The sequence below is a fragment of the Glycine soja genome, chromosome 10 (assembly GCF_004193775.1).
Source record: "Glycine soja cultivar W05 chromosome 10, ASM419377v2, whole genome shotgun sequence".
In the NCBI taxonomy this organism is placed as follows: Eukaryota; Viridiplantae; Streptophyta; class Magnoliopsida; order Fabales; family Fabaceae; genus Glycine; species Glycine soja.
Genome location: NC_041011.1, coordinates 40,509,127 through 40,531,841, shown reverse-complemented (window position 1 = coordinate 40,531,841; position 22,715 = coordinate 40,509,127). Strand labels below are relative to the sequence as shown.

General features: G+C 35.4%; 4 protein-coding genes across 4 annotated transcripts; 3 read left to right on the top strand and 1 right to left on the bottom strand.

The window, feature by feature from the left end:
- The first annotated feature begins 207 nt into the window (after window positions 1-207).
- Window positions 208-6,055, top strand: LOC114370283 (mannosylglycoprotein endo-beta-mannosidase-like). The gene is made up of 11 exons (XM_028327585.1): window positions 208-454; window positions 585-723; window positions 875-1,102; window positions 1,284-1,342; window positions 1,864-1,912; window positions 2,188-2,418; window positions 2,798-2,967; window positions 3,079-3,283; window positions 3,765-4,436; window positions 4,542-4,769; window positions 5,027-6,055. Exons 1-11 carry the CDS (start codon window positions 315-317, stop codon window positions 5,831-5,833), a joined length of 2,928 nt encoding a protein of 975 aa, XP_028183386.1. The 5' UTR covers window positions 208-314; the 3' UTR covers window positions 5,834-6,055.
- Window positions 6,056-6,344: 289 nt separating this feature from the next.
- On the bottom strand, window positions 6,345-11,988 carry LOC114370284. Its single transcript, XM_028327586.1, has 9 exons — window positions 11,565-11,988; window positions 10,868-10,955; window positions 10,280-10,393; window positions 9,540-9,622; window positions 9,224-9,341; window positions 8,816-8,907; window positions 8,533-8,598; window positions 6,964-7,057; window positions 6,345-6,690 (listed from the first exon to the last, which is right to left on the bottom strand). Exons 1-9 carry the CDS (start codon window positions 11,837-11,839, stop codon window positions 6,586-6,588), a joined length of 1,035 nt encoding a protein of 344 aa, XP_028183387.1. The 5' UTR covers window positions 11,840-11,988; the 3' UTR covers window positions 6,345-6,585.
- Window positions 11,989-13,094: 1,106 nt separating this feature from the next.
- LOC114369825 (kinesin-like protein KIN-14S) lies at window positions 13,095-17,366 on the top strand. The gene is made up of 12 exons (XM_028327081.1): window positions 13,095-13,224; window positions 13,309-13,401; window positions 13,577-13,719; window positions 13,822-13,918; window positions 14,050-14,313; window positions 14,405-14,684; window positions 15,083-15,244; window positions 15,503-15,718; window positions 15,802-15,839; window positions 15,949-16,112; window positions 16,202-16,315; window positions 16,412-17,366. Exons 1-12 carry the CDS (start codon window positions 13,218-13,220, stop codon window positions 17,177-17,179), a joined length of 2,346 nt encoding a protein of 781 aa, XP_028182882.1. The 5' UTR covers window positions 13,095-13,217; the 3' UTR covers window positions 17,180-17,366.
- A 1,372-nt stretch (window positions 17,367-18,738) lies between these two features.
- LOC114370267 (microtubule-binding protein TANGLED-like) lies at window positions 18,739-20,983 on the top strand. Its single transcript, XM_028327566.1, has 4 exons — window positions 18,739-19,075; window positions 19,166-19,308; window positions 19,715-19,770; window positions 19,882-20,983. The coding sequence occupies exons 1-4, from the start codon at window positions 18,995-18,997 to the stop codon at window positions 20,781-20,783; spliced, it is 1,182 nt and encodes a 393-aa protein (XP_028183367.1). The 5' UTR covers window positions 18,739-18,994; the 3' UTR covers window positions 20,784-20,983.
- Window positions 20,984-22,715: the final 1,732 nt, after the last annotated feature.

Here is a 22,715-nt window from a genome sequence, read left to right as displayed (position 1 = left end):
GTAACATCTCTAGCTAGCGCCTTACAGTTATTTTGGAAGTGAGGGTGGATTCTAGCGAGACGAGAGAGTGAGTGAATATGTGGATACTAATCACACTATCGAGTATCGAGGGCAACATTGTCAGACAGTTGTATAGAGAAATAACACGTGTCTCTTGTGCTCAATTAATCACGTCATGGCTCACTACTAGAAAGAAAGTGAAAAACACAGTAACAAGCCAAGTAAAGGTCAAGTCAATGAATGAATTGAAGTTTTAAGTCTTTGTGGTTGGTGTTGCTGTTTGCTTTTTCCATTCCATCCTCCAAGGCCAAGCAATGATGGCCAAGACCACGCTAGATTCGGGATGGCTTGCAGCTAGGTCCACCGAGGTTCATTTCACAGGCACTCAACTCACCACCACGCACCCTCCCTCTGCCTCCACCCAACCATGGATGGAAGCTATTGTCCCTGGAACGTAATCTCTCTCTCTCTATATATATATGTGTGTGTGTATAGATGCAATGCAATGCTACATGCAAATTGTGCTTTCTTGGTGGAACTGTGGAAGTGACTGTTTATTTAAAGTGTTGTTTAATAATTGGCAGTGTTCTTGCTACCTTGGTGAAGAACAAAGCGGTGCCTGATCCTTTTTATGGACTAGGAAATGAGGCAATCTTGGACATTGCTGACTCTGGAAGAGAATATTACACCTTCTGGTTCTTTACAACCTTTCAGTGTAAGCTGGTACGGTTTTAGCTCCCTCTTATTTATGCAATTTTTAGAGTTCAGAGTAATGTGATTTTGATTTTATTTTGATTGAGCTTAATGCAAATGAGAGGCTTTGAAGTTTGATGATTCTGTTTTTGGACTTTGCTAACTACTGGACCCTTTGCAGTCAGGCAATCAGCACTGTGATCTGAATTTCCGAGGAATCAATTACTCTGCCGATGTCTATTTAAATGGGCACGAGATGGTCCTCCCAAAAGGAATGTTTCGGAGACATTCTCTTGATGTCACTAATATTATTCATTCTGATAGTAGTAACCTGCTTGCTGTTCTTGTTCACCCTCCTGATCATCCTGGGAGCATTCCTCCTCAGGGGGGACAAGGTGGTGATCACGAGGTCTGAAATTAAATTAATAAATCTGATGTGTTAACTTTGTCCTTCTTGATTATTTAAAATTATCAATTTAATTGGTCGATGACTTCTAAAATTTATTGAATTTTAAGAAAGAGACTAGGAAAAAGTGAATGTTACGTGCAGAGTATATAAGTCATGATTTTGTTTTTGTTCTTTTGTGTAGATAGGAAAGGATGTGGCCACACAATATGTTCAAGGTTGGGACTGGATGGCTCCTATAAGGTGAAATTATTAATACTTGTGTAGTAATTCATTTTCTGTTTTCCTGGAATATAATCTTTTTTGGTCACCTAGTGTCTAGGTTATGGTAAAAAAACTAGCAGTATCCTTGTCATTCTAACTAATATCAAATAATAATCAATGAATTTTATATTTTTATGTGATAATCAGAATGTCTATTCCTTCAACAACATGGAGACAATATTACTTTGTCATTAAGTTCTATTCACAATTGAAGTTGATGTGAAAGAGGACATAATGTTTAGACCGAAAAGGAAAAATAAGGCATCAAAGTAGAAGCATACATTATATCATATGACACTGAAATTTCCTTTGGATTTGTTGTTTAAATTTCCTTTGATGACTTTATGATTTCCTTCTATGCACAGAAAAAGGAAAAGAAAATGAAACAAAATATAGTGCATTTTGGGCATTGGTTGTTGACGGTCTGAGTTCTGAAGAGTTTCTGAACTACAAAGAAACAAAATAAAGCAAACTAATGCAAGTGTTAAATTTGATTGCAGAGATAGGAATACTGGAATATGGGACGAGGTTTCCATTTCTATTACTGGGGTGAGTTGTATTAAATTAAATGCTTTAGAGTTTAGATCCTTTTAAAGCCTCTAGTATTTTTTTCCCATGCACTTAAAGTTTACCAATTACCATTGAGACCAATTATCAAAGCCCTTCTTTTGTTTTCATTTTTCTCTTTTCAATATACTGTCTTTGCCCCTTTCTCTTAACCCCAAAAGAAAAGATTTTTAAAGCTTTTCATATATTCTTTAATTCATAATTAATGTTGCTGAACTTCTCTAGATCCAACCATATATATTCTGTGTTTGGTGCAGCCAGTAAAAATAATTGATCCCCACTTGGTGTCATCATTTTTTGACAATTATAAGAGAGTATATCTACATGCCACAACTGAGTTGGAAAACAGGAGCTCCTTGATTGCTGAGTGCTCTTTGAGTATCCATGTGACAACAGAACTTGAGGGGAACATTCACTTAGTAGAGCAGCTTCAAACTCAAAATCTTTCAATTCCTGCAAGATCACGGGTGCAATATACATTTCCTGAGGTCAGTCTTGAGACAAAGTTTAATCCACTGTCCTTATGTGCATGTACAGAGTTTTAAAACATGTAAAGAACTTAATCATTAATTAATTCAAGATATCTTTATAGAAAATTTTGTAGTTTGAGTAATTTTCTTATTCCGTACCTTATTTTGTCTTGGTGTATGTATCATCTGTTGGTATTGTGATTGGATCTTGGGCTGCTTTTGTGCAAACTTGTTCGTATGACTTATGTCACATTTCTTTTTTCTATGTTGAGAAACTTTGCAATCCTGGATTATTAATCTTTTGTAGCCTTGTTTTACTATTGATCTTGTTAACTTGCATAATTTGGGGTTTAAGTCTTATCTCTTCCTTTCAAGTGCTAAAGATTTGTATTGGCAGCTCTTCTTCTACAAGCCGAATTTATGGTGGCCAAATGGAATGGGGAAGCAATCTTTGTACAATGTTATTATTACCATTGATGTCAAAGGACATGGTGAGTCTGATTCATGGAACCATCACTTTGGATTCCGCAAAATTGAAAGCCATATTGATGTTGCTACTGGTGGAAGGTATTATGGTTTCTAGTATTCCTTCAATGTTGTGATATATTACTTTTTCATTAGTAAGATTAATTCAAACTTTAAACTGCTTTTTATATGTTTTGCTGTATGTTTTCATAGATTGTTCAAAGTCAATGGAGAACCAATTTTTATACGAGGGGGTAACTGGATATTGTCTGATGGGCTACTGCGACTTTCAAAGAAGCGATACGAAACAGATATCAAGTTTCATGCGGATATGAATTTTAACATGATTCGATGCTGGGGTGGTGGACTCGCTGAAAGGCCCGAGTTTTATCACTGTTGTGATTATTATGGTCTTTTGGTAAGATTTACAAAACACTTATTCTTTTTTATATGCGCTGCTCAATATTCTTTCTTGGTTGTATTTTCTATGCATTTGCTGCATTAGTGCTGCTTTGCAGTGTGCCTATGTAGTTTGTTTGTGTTCTTTCTTTTTTGAGTACTTTTGTAAGGATGTAGAAGTTTGAAATAGCTTGAATGACTCCAACGTCATTATTAAAGCAGGTTAGATTTATGAGACCTGATTATTACAATATTGGGATATCTAGAGCCTGAGTACAAATCCTATCATGTTTTTTTTTTTTTTTTAAAAAAAGTTATAACTTATAAGTACTGCTGCAGCTAGACCAAAGGATCACTGCATAATTTACTGGTTTACATCTTACACATATTCACCAGATCACCACTGGTCCCACCCACTAGGTTAAGTTCTATATGTCTTATGTTACATTAGTGTTAGTTTTAGTTTTGATAATTGATCATATTGCTGGTAAATCTTGTAGGTATGGCAAGAGTTCTGGATTACTGGGGATGTTGATGGACGGGGTATCCCAGTATCAAATCCAAATGGTCCACTGGACCATGACCTTTTCTTGTTTTGTGCAAGAGACACAGTCAAGCTTCTCAGAAATCATCCTAGTCTCGCCCTCTGGGTGGGTGGAAATGAACAAACTCCACCAGATGATTTAAATGTTGCCCTGAAAAATGATCTGAAACTTCATCCTTATTTTGGACATGCAGAAGAAAAAGAAAAACCTGTAGGTGACTTGTCCCCAAGATTGGGGGATCCTAGCCAATATCTTGATGGCACACGAATTTACATACAAGGATCATTATGGGATGGGTTTGCAGATGGGGAGGGGAACTTCAGTGATGGACCTTATGAAATTCAAAATCCCGAAGATTTCTTTACGGATAGTTTTTATAATCATGGATTCAACCCCGAGGTTGGTTCTGTAGGAATGCCAGTTGCTGCTACCATAAGAGCCATAATGCCTTCAGAAGGATGGCAAATACCACTGTTTAACAAACTTCCCAATGGTTATGTAGAAGAAGTTCCAAATCCCATATGGAAATACCATAAATATATTCCTTATTCAAACCCAACCAAGAAGGTTCATGATCAAATTCAGCTCTATGGTGATGTAAAAGATCTTGATGATTTTTGTTTGAAGGTAAGAAAACTTTATCCAGGTGGTCATTCATGATGCATTTTCAATCCTCCTATCTTTTCTGTTCTGTTGTTAATTTTTATTTTTTTTATGCTATAATCTTCTCAGGCTCAACTAGTTAACTACATACAATATAGAGCTCTTCTGGAGGGATGGACTTCGCGCATGTGGAAAAAATATACAGGAGTATTGATTTGGAAGACACAAAATCCTTGGACTGGTCTGAGAGGTCAATTTTATGATCATCTTCTTGACCAAACAGCAGGTTTCTATGGCTGTCGATGTGCAGCAGAGCCAATTCATGTACAGCTTAATCTGGCTACATATTTTATAGAGGTAAACATCTAAATTAAACTTCTACTTTTATGAGTTGGGAATGAAAATAGGAATATCCTTTAACAATAGGAAATACTTTTCTGGCTCTATAAATTGAAAATTGAGTCAGAACCAAAGTAGCAAGTTAAAAGGATTACAAGAGTACTGAACCGGTGAAAATTGGAATAATCACAGTTTTCTCTGCAAATTATTTGATGGTCCAGTGATGAATAGTTTCTTAAAGATTTTATATCATTTTATATTTCCTCTTAAAACAGGTTGTTAATACTACATCCGAAGAATTGTCTAATTTAGATATGGAAGTTTCAGTGTGGGACCTCGAAGGCACATGTCCACACTACAAAGTTCATGAAAATCTCACTGCGCTGCCAAAAAAAGTAACACCTATTGTTGACATGAAGTATCTGAAGTCAAAAAATCCTAAGCCAGTCTACTTTCTTCTTCTCAAACTCTACAAAATGTCAGATAATACAATTTTATCTAGAAACTTTTATTGGTTGCATCTTCCTGGTGGAGATTACAAGCTATTAGAGCCGTATAGGAAGAAGAAAATACCTCTCAAGATAACATCCGAAGTTTTCATTGAAGGATCCACTTATATACTTCAAATGCATGTGCAAAACACATCTAAAAAACCAGACTCTAAAAGTTTAACAATGGTACACAGTTCAACAGCTAGACAAAGCAGTGGCTACTTTGTTACAGACTCACTGGAAACCGTAGATAGTGGGACTGGAAAAGAGCACGAAGTTGGTTGGTTTAAGGGGATACACAAATGCTTTGCTGGGAAAAGTCATGGTTTGAAGGTTTCTGAAATTAACGGACAAGATATAGGTGTTGCTTTCTTTCTTCATTTTTCTGTTCATGCTTCAAATAAGGACCACAAGGAGGGGGAAGACACAAGAATTCTTCCTATTCATTACTCAGATAACTATTTTTCACTTGTGCCAGGAGAGACCATGACTATTAAAATATCTTTTGAGGTCCCTTCTGGTGTCTCTCCATGTGTTACTCTGCGTGGCTGGAATTACCAGGGACAAACCATCCATGAAGCTCTTTACTGATGTCGCAGGCAACCTTGTGAACTGATCAATTCAGTGTACTTAAAATGCATTAGAGAGAACTTCATGAGTTTTTCTTTCTCCTATAACCTGTGAAACTTAGCATCCCCAGACAACATTCGAGAATTCATATTTCCCCCTGTTTGTCACAGATAAGACCAATATTTCTGGTGACTTGTTTTTCAATTTGTGCAATAAAAAAGGAAAGGTGAAAATTTTAAACCACTGCGGAAATTCTTAAAATGCATTGGATAGAGGTCCTTGATTTACAATTTTTCAACTTAATGTTCAACTCGGATTAATGTAACTTTTTCTAATCTTCAACTACACCCAATTAAAGAAAAATGCAAACTGTCTCAATGAGACTGATCTTGAGAGCTAAGGCTCTTGGGAACGGAGTGAAGATAATGCGGTGCCTTAGATCACTAGTAATTTGATAATGATTCAATTTTATCTGTGATTGAAAATCCCCTATTCATCTGGGATTCTAGCCAATTGTTTTAAGGAATTTGGCAAAACAAAAACATTCTTCAATAGAAAGTAGGGATCAACACTTGACTAACAAAAGTGACAATCTGGCACATATCCAAATACATCATAATATGTATACACGAATTGTAGTATACGATAAAAGCTGTAAGCCTATAACTGTAAGGTTTCTAAAATTAATTTTGAAGGAGCAAACATATAATTGACATGAATGGGGGCAGGATGCACTAATGATGAGAACAAGTATGAAAGATCATCATCAATCATCATATAGACTTCATCATCCGGCTAATTGAAGAGAATATGCCTGCTGCTTTGTCAAGCAAACCTTGCCCTTGCTCTGACTTCTGATCTTCATCAGCAAATAGAAGCTGCACCATATAGGATACCCAAGAGATTAAAAATTGTCATGTCGATTTTAATGATGCAAGCTTATCAAGGAGAGTGACTAGATTGGGTTCAGGGTCTCTTCACTATGGGTTATTCACCAACAAATTTGCTATCTTTCCTTTCTCTAATGATAATTTTCCTACTATCCAAATTCTTTCTCTGAAAAATTTACCAACAGGAATAATAGGTATCTTAACCATGTACATAGAAAATGGTTGTATCCTGCAATGTAGTTTAAAATTGAAGCTATTAACCTCGATGTCATCAGCATCAGGACGGCTCTCGAATTCCTTGGCAAGCAAATATCTATCTGGTCTTTCCTTGTCGTCACTGAACACTTTCCACAATCTGAGTAGAACAACTCAGAACAGGAAGCAAACAACAAATCATAAGTAAATTCATCTTTGCAATTAATATTTGCAAAAGACAAATACGGTAAAACCAAAATCATATTTGCATACTGATACGTGACATGCATACGTCATTTATATACTAAAATTATATAATAATTATCTCATTTTCTTCTCTTTTATTATTTCTTTTGTATTAAAATAACAGGAACTTAGGTTCAAAATTTTTGTAGTAATTTTGGTTATATTTTATGTAGAAATGTAACAAAGAAATGAAAAAGGATTAAAGAATTGAAGTGTCGTGCTCAGCGCGACCTCCTCGCTTAACGAGTCAGAATCGCTCAGCCCAAACAAGCCGCTTAGTGCAAGAAGCCACATTGGAAGACAGTTGTTTCGAGCAAGCACGCATCCTGCGGCTTGACACGTGGCCACTTGATTAAGTTGGACATGCACTCAACATGAGTGTCGCGCTAAGCGCACAAGAAAATTCTAATTTGGTCAATCAATTGATGAAGTATATAAAAAGAAAGGAAACATTTGAATACTTCAGCATGAAGGAAGATAGCAACAAGCAAAGGAACAAGAACAGAGAGGAAAACAAAGAAGCCAGTGTGCAAGGAAAATCCGTTTCCAGAGCTCTGGCCGATCCGTTTCATTCCATTTCTCTTCCATTATCTTCCATTTCATTTCACCTTTTATAGTTGTAAGTCTCTCATGACAATGAGAGACTAAAACCACGAAAGCTCTGCCAAATTTTCTTTGATGTAATGATTCTAAACTATCTATTAATATGATGTCAATATTACTGTTCGTCTCTATGCTCATTCACATGTCTTTGGTTTGGTCATCCATTTTCATGAACTGTTTTAGGATTTATGCATTGGGAAATGTTTATATGCTAAGAACTTGGGAAGAACATCTAGTCAGTCCATGTCTAAGGGATAGAGTGGTATTGTCTAGCCGATTTATGCATATTTACTCGTAATGCAAATTATTTAATATAATTCTTAAAGGATTAGGAGCGATATTAGATGATTTAGGCTCTTTAACTTGAGGGATCATGGTTAGAGTATGTTATAAGGTGCAGGTAATAATCATATTTATGTTAAAAAGAGAAAAATCTATTAAGATTACATTAAAAGTAGTTATGGTACGCGGAGCCCCCAACCTCAACTCATCACAACACCATCTCACAACTTCGAGTGTTGTTTTCTTAACCTTTCAATGTTCCTTGCACTGTAGTTAATTCACTTTAGTTGTTTATACTTGTATTTAATCAATGAACAAGATTCAATTTGAGTCACAAATTGCTTAAACATTATATATATATATATATATATAATTTTGAGTACAACGAAGTCCCTGTGGAATCGATTGATACTCGATCTTACCATTTTAATACTACTTGTACAACTTAGTATGCTTGTCAAGGAATCAACACATACGACATAATTTCAGAACAAAAGACCTTACCCTGGATAACACCTAAAGATTGCTCCAAACGGCATAGGTCTCATGAAATAGACAGTTGTAAAAGTGCTGTACAACAAAAGATCAGAATTTAGTAGTCTAGTCTGATCAGAATAAACCAATTTTACAAAAAAAAATTGCAATAAAGAATGAAAAGCACTCAAGGAACAGATAGTAGCAAAAAAAACCAAGCACACAAATCCAAGTCCACTATACGTAAATTCTACTTGCGGTCAGGGTCAGTTGAAGCTAAAGAAGTAACCATGCAATGGCTGAGAAATCGTACCTTAGAAAGAAGCGCCTTAACTTTCGGACATTAAACCCAACTCCAACATCCTCACTAATCAGGCGTGGATTCCACATGATGAGGGGCGTAGGCTGCCAATATATGGATAGTTTGAAAGTAAGTTATTATAAATATTAAAATACAAGCATACAAGGCAATTTCTAAACTAAATGCAAGGTGCTGAAATGGCATAATGAGGTGACTATCTCTTAGTCTATGGCGACTTTCAGGAATGACAAATATGAGAAGTATCATTAGTTCTCAACTCAACCCCTTGCCATTATAAGAGGCTTTCACATTTTGATTTCCCTCTTGATGAGGAAAGCTTTTCACATTGGTTAGTAGATGGATGTTTAAATTTCAAGGGTTCACATTTTAAAGGTATAACAGGAGAGTTCAGGGATTTACTTCAGGAACATTTGAGAGATTGGATGCAATTCTCTCTACATACTCTAACATCTGATAATCAGGAACAATCATAACCACGATCTCATCGTCACTTTCTACAGGCTTCCGGTCACTTAAGCTGGATATACATCAAAAGTAACTGCACATGATATAACTATAGCACGACTATAAATACAGAGGAAAAAAAAAGAAACTTGTTATAGACAGAATTGTAACAACATAACCATCAAGTCAGAATAAAATATATAGTTGCATCCCATGACTGTTTTGCCGACAGAATAAAACATGAAGCATTAGGCTATGTGCTGGAAGTTACCTTGCAAATCTAAATAGAGCATCTTTCCACCGATATTTCAGAAGGGCTGCTGCACCAGCATCTGGAAATATGGCTTTAACTCTCTAACAGTCAAATTCATGAAACTTAGCAACCAAGTTTACAACTAGCAAAATAAATGCATTGATACACATATTGTAAAACCTTATCGAATTCATCATGAAGCACCACAGCCAATGAAGATAATATCAGGCAATTCAGTATTCATAACATGAACATTCTATTTTGTGGATACTTATATCATGTGGAGAAAAGTCGGTAACCATAGCACAACCATCTCATTTTTGGATCTTCATGCCAAATTCTAGTATTTTCATTTAAAATTTGCAAGTTCTATTTTTCACCACCTGACCTAAACAATTAACAATAACTAGTATAGTGACATACTAGCTGCCTCCTGAATTACAAAGGAGACCATGCATTAGGTTGGAATGAAAGTAGGACAGTATAGATGGCATAAATATTTTTGTTCATCCAATCCAACAGTAGGAAAACCACAAGGGTGGGTTATGATCATGATTCACTGGTGTCTCTAATGTTCATTGCATGCAAAAGAAACCAATTCTATTTAAATCAATGAACATAACAACACATGCAATCACATCAGGAGAATATATTAGAAGATCAAAGATACGGAATAAAAAAATCATTATGAATTCAGAAAACCCTTCATACATTTCATGTGCTAACAGTTTATAACTCCTGGAATACATCCCACTAACCTGGGATTTTGTTTTTTCAATGAGTGTATCCAAAAAAATCCGTGACAATTCCCAGAGTTCCCCTTGCGCGCCTTCGTCATCTAAAAATTGCAGTTGGGGGATTAAAAGTTCAACCTGTAAGACAGTTAACATGTTTTATTGTAAGAAGCATGTCACGCTAAGCAACTGAAAGAAAACAATTATTTAACTTTGACAAACCAACCCATCCACCTATTAAGCTGCCTTCTACATAGCAACATTTTCTAACACTAAACTGCCTTTTTTTTCCTGCAAATGTTAGTTGTTAAATTGTTGGAGGGATTTGAACACCTCTCCATCCTCCCTTCTCCTTTCAACCACTAAACTGCCTTGGCTTAAACATTTAGTTACTTTTGGTCACCTTTAACATGCTAAATTTAGAAAGTTATTGATCTTAACCAGGTTAAGATGGGTAAGAAAAATTAAATCCCCACCCTCCAGAAAAAAGAAAAGAATATTTTTAATTTGGAATTGTTTCACCTAATAACAACCAGCAGTGCAGAACTTGGAATTAATAAATGGCATTTGGATGTGTGAAATAAATAAAGGAAATGAAATTCTGGTACATACTATGGCTCTCATCCCTCCTGAAGATACAAATGCGGCCGCGGCCTCGCTTGATTGCCGCACTGCACCCTCCAAGTCTGAAGGCAAGCAACTGAAACAGAAAGCAAAAAGAAAACAACTTTTTGATACCCATTGGAATGTATATCTAACTTCATCAATCTACCAACTTCCTATTCCCAAATGAAATATGGTGTGACTCAAAATTGATGGACATACTCAAATATTATGAAGCACAAACACCTCTCTTGTTCAGTGTTGTCGTGTCTTCCGGACACTATCACTTGTTCGATACTTTTTATTAGATGTTTGATTTAAAAATTATATTTTGTTGGCTTAAACACTTTAGTTATTACCTTTACACAACTAATATACTTGAAAAAACATAGAAGAATAGTTTAAAAAGATAAATACTATCCAAGATATTTTGTTATTTTACTCATATTTCATTTCATTAGAATCTCTATCTATCTGTTTGTGTTTTATGTAAAGTTCTTGTGTCTTATATTTTAGACATTAATTGTGTCAAAGTGTAGGTGTTCATGTTGTGTTGGTGTCCGTGTCAGTGCTTTATATAGCTCAAACGGAACAAGCATGGTGAATATGGCAATATCTATCCACTGTTGTATGAGACTTACAACTTATAAATTGGGGAAAAAAGCAACATAATTTACAAAGTTCAAATTGTAAAGTAGTACAATACCTGTCATCTTCCTCATCATCCTGGACAGAAGTTTCTGTGGTTTCTTCTAGTGAGGGTGAAGGGTCAGGCTCTTGGGATTGGGAAGGTTGGCTTTGGAATTTCTCAAACTTGGCAAAAACTCTGAAGCTGGAGCTTGAAGGGTGAAGGGAAAGGCCATTGTAGGTGCAAAGTAGAGGGTGGGAAAAAGATAAGGAAAAACGAGTGGCTGAGGTTGGAAGGGATATTGAAGGATGGAGGTTACAGTGAAAGGTGCAGGTTATGCTTGAAGAAGCCATTTATGTTGTTGCCCGTTAAGTGTTAATCTGTTCCTTTGCCATAGGCCATGGATTATTGATGAATATTGCAAATTGCTTCCAACTTGGTATGATCAAATCAAATACAACGTAAAAACTGCCTTTGTGTCATGGCTTTTAATTTAATTTAATTCTATTTCTTTCTTATTCTTATGGGATCCCTTCCCGGACAGCCTCATCCTTACTCCAATATAAATCCATATATTTGATTGGTCACTTAACATTTGAACCCCATTGTCACTACAAATCTACAACGAGTAAGTAGAAAATTTGGTGTTTAATTAAAATATATGAATTTATACATTATATATATCGAATTAATTTACAAGATTTAAAAATCAAAGGTTATTTATAATACATTTTTCAAGATAAACTTTATTCACAAATTTTTATCAAGTCATCATGTTAAAAAATATAATATCATTATGTGCAAAATAGATATGCGAAAGGTGAGGCTTGAAATTAAATTGCTCTCAACACCACATTAACAATATAAATATAAGGAGAAGAAAAACAAGAAAGAACAAAGAGAGACGAAGAATTATAGTTCTATTCCAATAACGAAACCTGCATATACACTAATAAAAAAGAAAACATAACGATAACAAGTAAACATATTTTAACTATTCTCAAAGTGAGTGAAAACAAAAAATAATAAGTATAGAAGAACTTATAATCTAACAAAATTGACATGCTTAAAGGAGTTTTAGTAATCCTAAATTTTAAAGGCAAAAATTATTTGGGAATTAGGGTTAATGTCCATTAAAACTATGGTACTTCCTAATTTTTAATATTGGTCACTTGATTAAAAAAAATATCTATTTGAGATTACTTTAATTATTTACGACTTGCATTTTTTAAATATTTATATGCTATTTTTTATTCATTTACTAGTTATACAAATTTTAGTTAAGACTTATTATTTAAAAGATGATTTTTTATTTTTTTTTATTTTGAAAGGATGATTTTTTTAGTTTATGCATGTCAAATTCCTATTTTATCCTTTTACTAAAAAACTCGTATTTAATCGAACTAAATTTTCTTAGGATTGGATAAAAATGAACCGTCAGATTTTAAAATAAATAAATATATAAATAAAACAGCCTAGCCCATTCTAACGAGAAGGTCGGGCTTTTGAAATGTGAGCCCAATATCAAGGTCGGTGACGTGGACGCTCCGGGGAATTTGATATATCAGCATATAGCCGTTGTGATTTCAAAGTTTGAAATTCTTACAAAGTAAAGAACCCTACATCAACTTCACCACTATTCTCTCTCTCTCTCTCTCTCTCTCTCTTGCGCTCTCTCTGTCGATCAGGAATTTCGATCTTGGAATCGTTGCGTCACTTCTCAGACAAACCATGAACGGTACTCTCTCTCTTTCTCTCTATTCACCGATCAGTTCAATTGCCTAATTCTTTAACGCAACTCACCGATTCTTGGCTCTTGCAGATCAATCCATGCAAATCCAAATGCTCGCTGAAAAATTCCACCGATTCGTTCTTGACTGCGAACTCAAGCAACCATCAATCGCTCAGTGCTCTGGTAGGGCTCCCTTCCTATTCTCGATTCAATTTTCCATTTCGATTTGGAACGAAACGACAATAAATGAAATTAAATATTGTTTAAGATGATTTCGCTCAATGATCTTAATCTCATCCAAAACTACGTCGTTAATTGTGTTGTTGGATGGTTTATTGATTTTTTGGAATTTCGTCAGATATTGAGTCAAAGAAAGTGAACGAGAACTCTGACTCCATGGATGAACATAGTTTGTCCAATGGAATCCATGAAGTTTCTCCGGATACGGGCCACACGCTTCCCATATTGAAGAAAATACTTGATCTCAGTGCTAAAGTTCAGGTAAATCTTTAACGTTAGTTTAAAACCACGTGTTCACATTTGCGTAATTTGCTTATCTTTCTCACATTTTACTTTACCTGAGTTTTATTGCTCATGCATTAGGATTTGAAGAAGCAGCATATAACCATGTGCGATGAAGTGAAACTCACTACTCAATCTTTTCCTGGCACTGATATTATGAAGTCTGTGCAGCTTCTCGGTATGCCTCTAGTTGAAACTACAAAAATAAATGGAAAACTGAATATACTCTTTCTCTCTTTCTTTATGGTTAGTTTAGTTATAATTGCTAATACTAATACGATAGGTTTTGGGATTTTCTACTGGTATTAGGTGCTGAATATGAACTCCTAAAAAGAAAGTACTCAGAGGAGTCCTCTGAGCGGAGGCGGCTTTACAATGAAGTAATTGAACTCAAGGGAAATATTAGAGTTTTCTGCAGATGTAGACCATTAAATGAGAATGAAATTGCTAATGGGTCTGCATCTGTTGTCAATTTTGAGTCGTCTTCAGATAATGAGCTTCAAGTCATTTGTGCAGACTCTTCTAAAAAGCAATTTAAATTTGATCATGTATTTGGGCCAGAAGATAACCAAGGTACGAGAAAAGTTGCATCTTTTGTTTGTATTGAAAGGTTTTATTTTTATGGATAATTATTTTGAACCTGAATGCATTTTTTGTTATGCAGAGGCTGTTTTTCAACAGACCAAACCCATTGTTACATCAGTATTGGATGGGTACAATGTCTGCATATTTGCCTATGGGCAAACTGGAACTGGGAAAACATTTACAATGGAAGGAACACCAGAACACAGGGGAGTTAACTACAGAACCCTGGAAGAATTATTTCGGATAACTGAAGAGAGACATGATACAATGAAGTATGAATTGTCTGTTAGCATGCTGGAGGTCTACAATGAGAAGATAAGAGATCTCTTGGTGGAAAATTCTGCCGAACCTACTAAGAAGTGAGTTCTCAGATCTCTTGGAGTAATTAGCATTGTAGGTTTTAGCTCTTATATTTTAGAATTTAACAACCATTTGCATATGATGTTAATGAAAACAAGATCTGGGAATTCCTGTGACATATTGCTTTGCTGGATAAAGATTCTGAAAAAAATAAAAAGAAACATGACATTGTAGTTTCATGGTTCTAAACAAGGCATTCTTTTGAGCTGCATAGTTTTTTATCCATCTCTACATTTCAACTAAATTTGCAACTAGCCATTAAACTAATTAAAATGTAGTGCCAAGTTTTTCTTCCCTCTCTACCAAATTGTGTGCGTGAAATTTTGATGTATGGAATGTTTCTCAGGCAGAATCACTAATGAAGAGAACAATTATTTTTTTGAACAAAAAAAATTAGATTGGAGATAAAGCAAGCTGCAGAAGGAACCCAAGAGGTCCCAGGACTTGTTGAAGCTCGTGTTTATGGAACAGAAGACGTGTGGGAAATGCTCAAGACTGGAAACCGAGTCAGATCAGTTGGATCCACCTGTGCTAATGAGCTTAGCAGCCGTTCTCACTGGTACATCTTGATTTTTACAGATTAACTCATTATTGCTTGTACTTTGTATGTACGTATAAACTTGTTGGAGATCTTAATTCTTAAAAGCTTAATCATATTAAATAACAGTTATTTTCCTTGAATATGTCATTTTTTAAGCTGAGTCAGTTGCTTTCTTTGCATCAGTAGATGTAATTAAATTATCTCTATGAAACTATTGCTCTTGGTAGAAGTTATTGCACATTATAGATAGTGACCAAGAGTTGGTTTTACACGCAGCTTGTTAAGAGTAACTGTAATGGGGGAAAATTTAATCAATGGCCAGAGAACAAAGAGCCACCTTTGGCTAGTAGACTTAGCTGGCAGTGAGCGCCTGGGAAAAACTGAAGCCGAAGGAGAAAGGCTGAAGGAATCTCAGTTCATAAATAAGTCACTTTCAGCACTCGGTGATGTTATTTCTGCCCTTGCTTCCAAATCATCCCACATCCCTTACAGGCAATTCTCTTTTCCTCTCTTAAACACATGCTTACAGAATGATTTTTTTTTCTCATTATATTTGTATCCTCTGTTTGAGACAGGAACTCAAAACTCACTCATATGCTGCAAAGCTCTTTAGGTGAGATTCCATTGCAGCATTATAAATTAAATAACTCCTTTGTGATTTGATTTAACTAATATGCTTGAAATTTTTTAACTACTAATGTTTGATATGGGGTCAAATGCAGGAGGAGACTGCAAAACTTTAATGTTTGTGCAAGTAAGTCCAAGTTCGGCAGACTTGGGAGAGACACTTTGCTCGTTGAATTTTGCCACCCGTGTCCGTGGGATCGAGAGTGGCCCAGCTCGCAAGCAAGTAGACCACACTGAGCTGTTTAAGTACAAGCAAATGGTATAAGTTTGTGTAAACTTGTTCCTCTAATAAGAATAACCATGATTTTTCATTTCCTGAAACTAAGAATTTTTTTGTCATAATTAAAGGCTGAAAAGCTGAAACAAGATGAGAAGGAAACAAAGAAATTACAGGATAGCTTGCAAATCATGCAACTCAGGCTTGCTGCAAGAGAACATCATTGTAGAACCCTTCAGGAAAAGGTATAAATATAATCTTCAGCAATCCAAGTAACTTTATAGACAAAGATGTCTTTTTTCTTTTCAAAGTGATTCACAATTTCTTATATTCCATGACAGGTCCGGGAACTTGAGAACCAGATTGCAGAAGAAAGGAAAACCAGACTAAAGCAAGAAAGTAGATCTCTTGCAGCTGTTACAGTTCAACCTTCATCAGCAGCAGCTCATAAAACCATGACAGACAAGAAGCCTCCACTGAATCCTTCAAAACTGAGAATGCCACTGGGAAGAATAACCAATTCATTGCCTCCACGGTCTCCTCTAAGATCAAAGAGTTACACTGCCTTCATGAGTGGAAAGGAAAACTCTGTCAGAAGGAACTCAGTGGTGACGAGTGCTGTAAGGCCAGCTTCATCATCAACAACAGCACAGTTCCTTCAGGCAAGGAGGCGGGTGTCCATTGCTGTGAGACCGCCTGCACCATCAACAACGCAGGTCCTTCATACAAGAAGGAGGGTCTCCATTGCCACACTACCTTCTCAGACAACTTCTGACATTACTACTCCACTCCGTACCTCAGCGTTCCGTGTTACCGGTGGAAGCAGCCAACAATCACGGATAAGAAGCCAAAGGAAAGATCGGTACTCAAGTTTGTTCGCCCCATTGCCAGAGTTGAGAACATCAGTTGAGACAACTCCAATGACTGTAAGGAGGAGCAGCAAGTTTATGATGAGCAGTCCGGTAAGGGCAGATTCCAGGGAGGGATCCGCTAGGCATCCAACTCTTCTTGCACTTCAGCGCAAGCCTGTGGTCTGGAGTCCCCTTAGAGGTTTGAAAAGTAACAGAAAGTCATCACTCTTGCCATATCGCCCAACCCAAATGCAATAGTTTCTCATACTATGTGACAGACAGTGGAGTTTTTTTTCAACTAATGCACACGTGTATAAATTAGTGTATTGTGATTGGTTTATGAATCAACTTAGATTCAATTAAATTTTTCTCAACATTTCATGACAAATAATACAGTTGTGTTTGTTATTCTATCAAATTTCTGATCTCACATTTAAATGCCAAATTCTTTGCTTTTACTCATTTTTTCATTAATCAATTAAAACTAGCAATAATTCAAAGTGCCCGTAGTGATTAAACCTTGTAAAGAACTAAAGGTGTGCAAGAATAATTCCAAAGGTGCAAGAATAGTAAGTGCGTGAGTATATGATGAAAAATATGAACTTCAATTTTAAAATTACAGCAATTTGGTAGGCAAAATTATTCATCATTGGACATCTCAATAATCTCATGACAATCACTTGTGAGTTATGAGACTTATTTAACTAATAGAGTCACAAGTACATATAGATACATTTACAAGTGGATATTAACCATATTTACAAGTGGATGTTGAAAGAAAAACTACTTGTATGTAATCACATTTAAACTTGAATCCATCTTTATCTTTATTTAGTTAGAATGTGTGGAACGGATTTTAAACACTAAAACAGACACCCTAAGATGAAGTTAAGATTTTAAATAATTCTAAATCATGTTAATAATTTATTACTTTTCTTGGTTACTAACTAAAGGAAGTATGGAATAATTTTAATGTATTTATTTTTTCATTTAATATTTTTATTAAATTTTAAAAGGGTTATTTGAAATTAAACTAATTTGAATAGATCGTAGTCACTAACTTAGAATGGAGAAAAATATTGAAAAGCCCACGTCAAGTTAAAAAAGAAATGATATATGATAGTGGCCTTCAGTTCAGTGGCAGGTCAGGGTAATGGAGGTAATTGCTACCACAAAATAATTTTTTTATTTAGATATATTGAATAAATATTTTTTTTAGAGAAAATAAAGTGATACTAATTTTACTCATTTTATTTTTTAAAATTTTACTGTTTTTAATTTTTTATTACTATTTTTAATAAAGTTTATGTAATTTTTTGTTTCAAAACATATTAGACTATTTTTTATCTCTACTAAAAACAATTTGGATCCACCACTGCTTCAATTGCACAGAAAATCAGTTAGATAAAGGTCAAACACCCTTACCTAACATTTCAAAATATCAAAATTAAAACTCTTTAACTTTTCAAGTAAATGAAAAACTCATCCAACTTTGGAACATAACATTTTAAAGTTTATTTATTAGCATTAATAGTTAAGATGGCCTCGTATGCTTACTTTTTAAATATTTCAAATATATATTACTTATTTTTTTTATCGAAAGGAAAGCAACTTTTAAAGTAAAGTAAACTTTATAGCATTTGGTTCAAAAACTTTATTGTCGCTTAAAAAAGAAAAATTCAAAAACTTTATTCACTAATGGAAACATACCCACGTAATCAACCCAGGGCCCAAGCAAAATGGGAAAAAAAAGTTGCATATAGCCGTTGGCGTTGAATTAGCTTCCTTAGTTAGAGTGAAAGACAGATATTTAGTCGACCGTTGGAGAAAAAACAAACCGTTACAGAGTTCGTGTTTGTTCGACATCAACACTTAGGAGCCAAACTCTGCAACAAAAAGCAAAAGGTTAAGGGACCGTGTCTTCGTCTCAGAGAGAGAGAATTCAGATCCAATCTTTGGTTGGGTGGGTGGACACTAGGTACAAGTTAGATCCAATCTTTCGTTTGAGTGATTAAAATTCTTGAGACCCACTTCGTGTGTGTTTGCTTTCATTCCTCGGAGGATATTCTAAAGATGGTTGCGAGAACCCCACCGAAGCAGAGGAAGCTGTTGGCCGCTCTCAACCCTGTTCTGATTAAAGAAACACTCATCAAGGTAATCCACGTTTAATGCCAGTTTAACCTTCCCTAATGAAACCATATAAATTTTGAATCTTTGTGAGTGATTTGTTGTGGGTGTTTGAAGGTGGATCAGTGCGTGGCTCGGCTGCAGGAACTTCAGTACACTGTGACTGGTGGAACCAAGGTGGTGTCTGGGGTGAATCTCAGCCCTCGCAGCACCAGAGGTTATCTCAGAACCAGTCTCAGATGCAAGCAAGAATCACTCAGGTAAGCTTTAGATTCTATTTGAATTTCAATTTCAGTTCATACTCACCGTAGATAGCTTTGATATGACTTATAAAAGTACACAAACTTGGTATAAACTAGTATGTTTACCCCGTGCATGCACGGGCTACTTTTTAAAAATAATTTATGTATAATAACAAATATAATGAAAGTATGATTACTTATATAATTAATGTGTTTTGGTGAAATCCACTTAGGTTTTATTAAGAAATAAAACTAATATGTATTAACATAATTAATTGTACGTTTTGTGTCGATGCACGGACTGTGTATAAATAACGATTTTGTGATTGAATAACATTACATGCATTATTTATTCTTAAACTTCAGTTAATTGTTGTTGCAAGTTGTAAACTCAAATGCTTTGTGTATTCTTGTCATTATGAAGGATCAAGAACGGTGCCTCAAGGAGATCTCCTGTGGGGAAGTTTCCAGCAAACACAGGTTTTGTTTGTTCTCTCCATTCACCTTCGAAAGAAATTGTTACTTGGACATGATCATGGACAACATGGGTAATAATTGGCATTCCTTTGAGTTAATATGGTCCTTGTGCAGGTGAATGGAAGAGAATGTCATTGCCTGCAATGCTTGTAGGCGAAACTGTTGGGGAAATTCTGCAGGCAAGTCAGTTTGCTAGAGAAATAGTCACAGCAGTTGGTAAGAAAACTCCCCAGGAGGATCCAAAAACTCCAATGTCTCAAAGGAGCAACAAAAAAGCAGAACTTGAAAACACACAACTCAGGGCAAGAAGGAAGAAAGAGAAGCAAACTAAAGCACAAAACGATGGTTCACCATCACTTCAAAGGGCTCGTTCCAGAATCAACTTCAAGGTTTCTCCTCCTAAGGTTAGAGAATTTGATAAAGAAAGCAACAGGTATATGGCAAATAGGGTGTCTCCAAGGAATAAGCCATGGGCTAGAAAAACAGTACTATTCCCCAACCCTTTGTTCCTGTCCACTCATTCCTCTTCACAGCAACAATTTTGCAAGACAAGGTCACCTATCATAACAAGAAATAGAGGAACAACAACATCTCACAAGTTTTTGATCAAGTCTCCATCTTTGCCGTCACGGCCGCAACAGTTTTGCCAGACCAGGTCTCCTGTGATATCAAGAAATAGGGGTGGAGGAACACCACACAAGTTTTTGATCAAGTCTCCAACTTCAGCCACCAAAGTTCAAGTCCAGATCAAAAATAGTCCACCAACTGTGTCTATTTCACCAACAAAACCTGCAAGGTTGAGCAGAAGTCCTCCCAAGAGATCCACTTCTACTGCATCTAAATTCCGTCGATCTTTCTCTCCTTCAAGAATAGCATCCAGATTAGTATCACTTTCACCATTAAGAACCAGGAAAACTGTACAGAGAAATGATGGGTTTGTGAGTGGACTCAAACAGTGCCCAGCATCATCATCAGTGCAATACCCTGCTAAGAGGAATTTGAGAACACATCAATAGTGCCATGCTGCTCTCTCTGGCTACTTTGTTGTATTTTTACAACATCACCATGTCAATTCTTAATGTTCATAATTGTGCTCTTGTGATTTTTCTTTTTTGGTGGTTTCAGGTTGTGTGTGACTGTGTGAGGAGATTTCTCTTTAATGTTCATAGCATATTTTTTCATTCATTCAAGGAAAATCACAATTCAATGCCAACTATTCTTTGTTCCGCACAGAGAAAAAAAACTAGGTAGTCCTTTTATTTTGCAAAAACTCACCTATTTTCAGTGTTTATGACAATTTCCAGGATATTTACGGGTCAATAATCACCTATTCTATCAAAATACAGCGACACCCCTTTTTCTGAGTAAACTTTTCGTATTATAAGAATTTGCCATTTTAGCCGCTGCTTTTATAAAATTTGAATAAACTGTCAATTTAGTTCATGAATTATCATCCTTTCTCCCAAATTATCTTTAAACTAATCAAATTGTATAAGTAGTTTAGGAGAGAGAGTGTCCTTTAGAGGAGATAATGCTAAGGATTACAAGCATGAATGTCACTCAAGGGCTCAAGCCAGACTTATGAGTTGTGTTATAGCTATAGTATTACTATAGTCTTTTTTTGTGCAATTAGTGTAATCAATATATGTCACCTTTTTTAAAATATGAATTAGGGGTGTTTATCGGTTTGGATCAATTCGACGATTCAAACTTAACTAATTCAATTGGTTTAGATTTTTATTTATTTGGGTCCAATCCAAATCGAATCAATTAATACTCAATGTTAATTGGTTTGAGTAGGTTTACATTTTTTTCAAACCCAAACTAAACCAACTATTTTATTATATTTTTTAATGCTTATAACAATGTAACTTATTGTTGTTTGTGTCATTTTGATTGTGTTTGAGTCTCAATTACATTCTAATATGCTGTTTACATTCTTTTCCGACAACATTATTTGTGAATTTTGGAACAAACTCATGTTATCTTAGCATAGAACATTGTAACTAGAGTTGGTTAATTGGTTAATCTCATGTAACTACAGTTAATGGAGTTAGTTGAGAGTTAGTTAAGAGTTAGTTATTTATGTAAGCCAATTAATTCTCTGTTATTCACTTGCTTCCTTTATCGTTTTCTTTCTTTGCAAGCTTCTTCCATAAGCTTAGCATTCATCCATGGCCGACATGGAGTTTATGATGGTATCTTGAAGACCTTTGCAGCGCAACTCTATTTTTGTTTTTTCTCTAGCTTCCTTTCGATTCCTTCATCATGACAGACAATTCATCACTGCAAGATCAATCTTTAAACATACATAGTCCATATTATCTTCATCCAAGAGAAAATCCTGCAATAGCATTGGTTTCTCAAGTGCTTGATTCAACAAATTACAATTCATGGAGCCGATCAATGCTTACTGCATTGAGTGCAAAGAATAAAGTTGAATTTGTCGATGGATCAATTCAAGGATATCCATCGAACCACACACTTCATACAGCTTGGAAGAAGTGTAATAATATGGTTGTTTCTTGGCTTGTTCACTCATTCTCAGCTTCGATTAGACAAAGCATCCTTTGGATGGATGATGCATGAGACATATGGAAAGATTTGAAATTGAGGTATTCACAGGGGGATATGCTGAGAATCTCATAATTGCAACAGGATGTGGCATCCATCAAGCAAGGTGATCAAACCATAACTAATTACTTTACAAAATTACGTGTTATTTGGGATGAATTGGAAACTTACAGACCTGATTCAGTGTGTTCATGTGATCCAAAGTGTATGTGTGATGCTCTCACTAGTATTATGGAGAGAAAGAAACAAGATCGGGTTATGTAGTTTCTTAAAGGTTTAAATGACTAATTTAACATTGTTAGGTCCAATGTATTGATGATGGATCTGTTAACTCGTTGGCAAGTGTACCAAATCGTCACAAGTAGTAAAGTTCT